The sequence below is a fragment of the Aulonocara stuartgranti genome (genome assembly GCF_965226115.1).
Source record: "Aulonocara stuartgranti genome assembly, chromosome: 20".
Lineage (NCBI taxonomy): Eukaryota > Metazoa > Chordata > Actinopteri > Cichliformes > Cichlidae > Aulonocara > Aulonocara stuartgranti.
In genome coordinates this window covers 26,522,573-26,529,105 of record NC_138956.1, presented here as the reverse complement: position 1 = coordinate 26,529,105, position 6,533 = coordinate 26,522,573, and the positions used below count along the sequence as shown (strand labels likewise).

The 6,533-nt window shown below is 44.1% G+C and overlaps 1 protein-coding gene across 1 annotated transcript; it reads left to right on the top strand.

Moving 5' to 3' along the window:
• The first annotated feature begins 1,102 nt into the window (after positions 1-1,102).
• LOC309697553 (uncharacterized protein) lies at positions 1,103-4,091 on the top strand. Its single transcript, XM_082519535.1, has 3 exons — positions 1,103-1,641; positions 1,709-1,826; positions 1,958-4,091. The coding sequence occupies exons 1-3, from the start codon at positions 1,534-1,536 to the stop codon at positions 2,116-2,118; spliced, it is 387 nt and encodes a 128-aa protein (XP_082375661.1). The 5' UTR covers positions 1,103-1,533; the 3' UTR covers positions 2,119-4,091.
• Positions 4,092-6,533: the final 2,442 nt, after the last annotated feature.

The following is a 6,533-nucleotide window of genomic DNA, read 5'->3' as shown; positions in this document are numbered from 1 at the left end:
CGTTCGCGAACGAAATGGCTCTTAGAGCCGACTCTTTGACGTGAACGACGCGAGCCGGCTCCTTATCGCGAGCCGTCACGTGGGTTTTTTTTTTTCTTTCTTTCTCTCAGCCTCTCTCTCGCACTTTTTTTCCGCTTCACTCTGCACGCGAGCCTTGTGCTTTACGCTGGGCAGAGGGGGGAGGGGCGGTAGTTACACTCAGTAGCACAGGAACAGAGCCAGAGAGAGAGAAAGAGAGGCAGGGACAACAACATTAGAAAGGTATAGTAATCATCCACAACTATTTTCGGTTGCAGATGATAAAGGATTGAGAAAGTTTATTCATGCAGGTCCATATGACAGAGAATATGCATGTTCTTTTTGTTTTCATATTATAATTTATATTTAATTGTGTTGTGGTTTGCAGTGTTTTGTGTTCTTTTCACTTTAAATTTGTGAAAGGAAAAAGCTGAAAATTTAAATAGTTAAAACTTGAAATGTGAATAGTTGATTTTTGTATTATATGATTTATTTATTACATTTTATGTGGAGTGAATAAATAAAAGTATATTTACGGTGGCCCCTAGAGACAAAGCACATACAAACTTCAAATCACGTACGAACTCTGAAGCATGTACAAACTCCAAAACACGTAAAAACACGTACAAACTCCAAAACACGTAAAAACTCCAAAACACGTAAAAACACGTACAAACTCCGAAGCACGTAAAAACTCAGAAGCACATAAAAACTCAAAACACGTACAAAAGACAACAGAAGTGCTCCAGGATGCTGGGCGCAGTGTTGAGCCTTTGTTATCTTGTGGCTACACAAGCCAGCAAGTACCAACGACCGGATTTGGTGTGTGGTAGTAACAGGTAAATGAACTTTTTTTTAAATTATTTGAATATATATATGAGTGCCTGTGTATAAATACACAAACAATACACACATGCTTTCAATTGTGTAATTTAAGTGATCTAGTAGCTCTGCTTTGGAAGTTCAGTTCATGCTAGAAATGTGTTTTGGAGTTTGTACGTGTTTTGTCTCTAGGGGCCACCGCATATATTTATATATAAACATATATAAATAAAACCACTTGTTTTTACGTTAGTAATTCCTTTTGTGCATAATTTTATATTATTGTTAATAATAAATTAATTAAAGCAACAAAACAACCTGAAGAGCCGGTTCGGAGCCGAAAGAGCCGGCTCTTTTTAGTGAGCCGAACCGAAAGAGCCGGGTCTCTAAAAAGAGCCGGAAATCCCATCACTAGGGTCTAGTGATGGGACGTTCTGTATCGAGGCTTCGGAGCGTGTGTCGAGTAATGGAGGGGGCGTTTCCGCGAAGCGCGTATCGAGGCTTGCTTCATTTATGGGAGGAGCTGAAAATGATGACGTCCGAAGCCTCGCTGCCCGGCTGTACCACGTGACTGGTTCATGAAGTGGTTCGAACTTTGCCGCGAGATATGACAGCGATATAAACCCCTCAGACTTCATTCAAAAATGTGGGTGTTTGATGGAGAGTTGCGGTTAGTGAGAGTTTGGAGACCGTATGGAGGTTTATGAGAGTGAGGAAAGTCAGGAGAGAATGGAGCCAGCTAAGAAGAGGAGGATGTCCTCCCCTGTGTGGGAACATTTTGATCTTATTCCTCCCAACAAGGTATGTATTTTCATGATACTGATGGTGCAATACAATTTATGTTGAGCTGTCTTGACTTTTGTACAAGGTGAAGTGTTTGCTATGTGCCAGGGAGCTGGGATATAACAACAACACCTCATCCATGCTTAGGCACTACAGAGCTTTGCATGAGAATAAGGGGGACACCGATCGTGGAGCAAGACCAGGTGAGCCATCAAATGCAGTGATAATATAGGATGCAGTAATGTTACTAAATGATATAACAATATTATACAACTGTTATAAGTTACGTGTGTGATATTTATATTTGTGCTTTATCTTTATTGTCTTTCCTCAGGAGAACAATCTCAAATAGATGAAGACCTGGTCAGCATGGTGATTGAGGACTCCCAGCCATTTAGCATTGTGGAGGACAAAGGATTCAAAAGATTTGTTAAATCATTAAATCCTAGCTATGTTCTCCCCACTAAAAAGGTCATAAAAGCAGTGAAAATTTAGTTTTTACAGAATAAAATGTGAACAGGCAGGACTGAGGCTCAAAGCCTCAGTGTGTAGCTGTCCATACCTCAACGTTACAAAAGCACAACCACTGTCCACACCCCAACCACACCTCACCTCACAGTAAATGATCATTTCCATTTCAAGCATTTCCAAATAATCATTTCCCATACTGCCACTATAAATATACACAGTATACTGCCATCACTACAATATACATGTTTTACACACTCCTTTTGTTGTTGACATTTACAGGCTGTGTGCAAAATGCCACACTCTTCAAATTCATGCCAGCTATTATTTTTACGTCCAGTAGGTGTCCTGCTAGAGCAAATGAAGCTTCATGAAGCTTCGCGTTGGGGTGAACCAATTGGATGAAAAGCTTCAGTGCTTCATGGGGCTTCATCTGTCCATCACTAGCAGGGTCCCTTCATTCTTCACATATCCGCGTGTGTTGTGTTGGGCTCTTGAATAAAACTCCCCGCTCAAGCGATAACGTGGAGCAACAACCATCTTTTATTTTAGCTTACTCTCGTCTGATTACATGCCATCATTTCCTGACTAAAGGGTAAGTACTGCCGCCTAGTGGCGCATGATGTACATCAATATAGATTACACCACATCCCCCTTACTAAAGTTAGGCTGGTACATTCTTTTGCTCTTCAAACAAAACATAACTGCATAATTTTTTTTTCAATACAGACATACCCCAACATTTCAGGAAACATAAACTCGGTATTTTCATAAACACTTTCTTTTCTCTTGTAACAGATGTCCAACCATTTTCCCTTTTAAACATGCTACTCTCAAAACCACAACTTAGCATTTGAAATACAACTTTTCCCTTTTCAAACAATTAGCTTCACAGATCAAGTCTTTTCGGTTTAATCACTTCCCTACCAGACCGGGTTCTAACCACACCTGGTGTATGGGGTGCGCTTGGCTCAGAAACAGTCTCTGTAGGAGTGGACTGGATCTGTTTTGCTTCGGTTTGAGTCTCTGTTTGCGGGATCGGCACAAGATGACTGTGGTTCCTTCTGATTGTCCCTTGGGGTCCACTGATGATGTACGATCGTGGAGTTGGGTGGACTGATGTCACTGTGCCCTGTGCTTTTGCATCCGTGATCCAGACTGGTTGCCCTGGCAACAATTTATCCAGTTCTCTTGTTCTATGTCTTTTGTTAAAACATTCGGTTTGTCTCAGCCGTTTCTCTCTCTCTGAACAACAAACCTGCTGAAAATCAGGCAGACGGGGCTGTAAGGTTTCAGGAAGCATTGGCAAGGTAGTACGAAGCCTGCGCCCCATGAGAAGTTGAGCCGGGCTGTAGCCATTCGCCAGTGCTGTTGTTCTGTATGCCAGCAATGCCTTGTATGGATCGCTAGCTTTTTTGAAGAGATTCTTGATGGTCTGGACGCCCCTCTCTGCCTCACCGTTGCTCTGCGGGTACCTGGGACTACTGGTGGCATGCTCAAAACAGTAGTCCTTTGCAAAGTCTCTCATTTCTTGACATGCAAATTGTGGGCCATTATCGGTAATCAATGCTTCAGGTATTCCATGGCGTGCAAATATTGACTTTAAATGCACAATCACATTGGCTGAACGAGTTGGGCTGAGTTGAGCAATCTCGACATATCTCGAGAAATAATCTACTACCAACAGATAGTTTTTGTCTTTTAGTGTGAACAAATCAGCTCCTAAATTCTGCCATGGCCTCTCAGGTAAACGTGTGGGCATAAGAGGTTCCCTCACATTAACTCTCTCCTGTATGCACAGCCTGCACTTAAGGACAAGTTCACTGATCTGATTACTCAAGCCTGGCCACCACACTGCTTGTCGCGCACGTTCTCTACACTTAACTACCCCTTGGTGTCCCTCGTGTATTTTGTCCAAAACTGCATTTCGCATGTTTGCAGGTATGACCAACCTTGTGCCTCGCAGTAGTAGTCCATTGTGTACACTCAAAACTGCTCTTTCAGACCAGTAGTGTTTTACCACTCCCTGCAGCTGGTTCCTGTCCGGCCAGCCCTCTGCACAGAACTTCATGACTTGGGAACAGACGCTGTCAGACTGTAGCTGCTCACGGAGATCTGTAAGGTATTTGCTGCTAGTAGGAAGGCCCTAAGATCATTGTCTCTGGGAATCACGCTGCCTGCCAGCAGTAACCGTGACAGCGTGTCGGCTGTGGTGAGGCTTTTGCCTGGAATGTGCCTTATAGTGTAAGAATACCTCATTAGGCGCATGCGGAATCTCTGTATCCGCAGTGGAAGCAAATCCAGGGCTTGTCCTCCAAGTAGGCTCACAAGTGGCTTATGGTTGGTCTCAAGCTCAAAGTGTAGCCCTAGAATAAAGTCACTGAATCTTTCACAGGCCCAGGTGAGCGCCAGCGCTTCTTTTTCCAGCTGAGCATAGCGCTGCTCTGTGGCTGTCAATGATCGCGAGGCATACGCGACAGGTGACCACACGTCATTGTCTTTCTGTAGTAAGACTGCCCCCAACCCGTATGAAGAGGCATCTGCTGAGATCTTTTTGGGGTTTGTTTGGGTTGTAAAGCTGTAGTACTGGTGCAGATGACAGTTCTTGTTTTAAACTGTTAAACGCGTTTTGTTGCTCATGCCCCCAGTACCACATGTTTTTAGTTGAAAGCAAGTCTCTCAGTGGTTTGTCTTTTTCGGAGAGGTTTGGGATGAATTTCCCCAGCTGATTCACCATTCCTAAGAAGCTCCTAAGCTCACTCATGGAGCTTGGCTCTTTCATATTCTGCACTGCGCTAGTTTTGTCAGGGTCAGGACTCATGCCTTCAGATGACACAATGAATCCTAAGAATTTCACTGCTCTTTTGCCAAACTCACATTTTGACATGTTCAGGGTGACACCCGCCTTCTCTGTAGTGCTCCTGTCACTGTAGGAAATGTCCTCCTTTGTGGACCCAAGTACGGTCAGTGCTGCACCTCCTGGTCCATACAGTGGCTTTTCAGCTTTTTGCAAATGCTCATTTGGCTGCTTAATGTCTTTGAATGTCTCCTCTGAGATAGCTGTGACATCTGCCCCCGAGTCTAATTTAAATGTCATGCTTTTGCCTCTCACGCAGATTTTAGCAAGCCACAGGTCTTCTCCTGAATCCAGTTCTCCTAGGAAAAGTTCATCTGCACTGTCTGCCACCTCATGCACAGCTGTAGACCTACAAACTCTCCCGTAGTGTCCACGTTTCCCACAGTTGTGGCATTCTGCATTTTTAGCTGGGCACTGTGCTGCTGGGTGCATCTGTGCTTTTCCACATTTAGAACATGTTTTATTCTCTTGTTTTGTTATTCGTGGTTTTTGTGGCTTGAACTGCTTTTGCTCTCTGCTTCCGAATTTATTTGGCTGTGATTTCCTGACATGCACGGCATCCACGGCTGTTTTGCCAGTGCTGCTTTCACCTCTTAGGTCAGTTTGCTGTCTTTTTATTTCCTCAGATTGTCTCGCCATTGTGATAGCTTTGGTTAGGGTCAAATCTTTGTTGAGCTGCATTCTCTCTGACAGTGATGAATCTTTAAGACCCACAACGAGTCTATCCCTTAAAAGTTCATCGTGAAGTTCACCATATTCACAGTTTTCAGCGAGAGCATATAGAGCTGTTATGAAGGAGTCAACTGTTTCTGCTGGCTGTTGTACTCGCTTATTAAACTTTGCTCTTTCATAAATCACATTCTTTCTGGGGACAAAATGTCTATCAAATGCGTTTCTGACCGCATCGTACTGCTGGCGCTGCCCGTCTGTTAGGTCAAGTCCCCTTATCACGTCGTCAGCCTTGTCTCCCATGCAGTAAACTAATGTGTTCACTTGGTTAGCATCTGTTGAACCGTTCAGATTACTTGCCATTCTAAAATGCTCGAAACGTCTGATCCACTTCTCCCATTCTTGGGGCTTTGCGAAGTCGAACGGTTCCGGTGGCTTGATGATGAAAGTAGCCGCTGGTGGAGCTGCCATAACCGGGCCAGTTGCCGCCGGTAGAGCTGCTGCTTGCTCCGTCGTGTTTGTCGCTAGCCGTTCGCCAAGCTGACGTTTTTTTCAATTTTCTCAGTTCACCGCTTAGAGCGAGTGCACTTCTGACACCATGTTGTGTTGGGCTCTTGAATAAAACTCCCCGCTCAAGCGATAACGTGGAGCAACAACCATCTTTTATTTTAGCTTACTCTCGTCTGATTACATGCCATCATTTCCTGACTAAAGGGTAAGTACTGCCGCCTAGTGGCACATGATGTACATCAATATAGATTACACCACAGCGTGGAGCCAAGTGTAAATCCTGAGGCTGAACGGCCTTTGTACAAGCACACACGCTTCTTAGCAGGGCGAAGCTATGAGCTAGAAAAATCCAGGCAGACAGCCTGTATCTGTCCAACCAATCAGAGAGCTCCTTACTTTCCTCGAT

Excerpts from the sequence above, each read along its gene's own strand:
- LOC309697553 (XM_082519535.1), top strand. The coding sequence starts at position 1,534 with ATGGAGGTTTATGAGAGTGAGGAAAGTCAGGAGAGAATGGAGCCAGCT. Across the intron at positions 1,642-1,708 it reads ATCTTATTCCTCCCAACAAG|GTGAAGTGTTTGCTATGTGC; the intron begins GTATGTATTTTC and ends CTTTTGTACAAG. Across the intron at positions 1,827-1,957 it reads CGATCGTGGAGCAAGACCAG|GAGAACAATCTCAAATAGAT; the intron begins GTGAGCCATCAA and ends GTCTTTCCTCAG.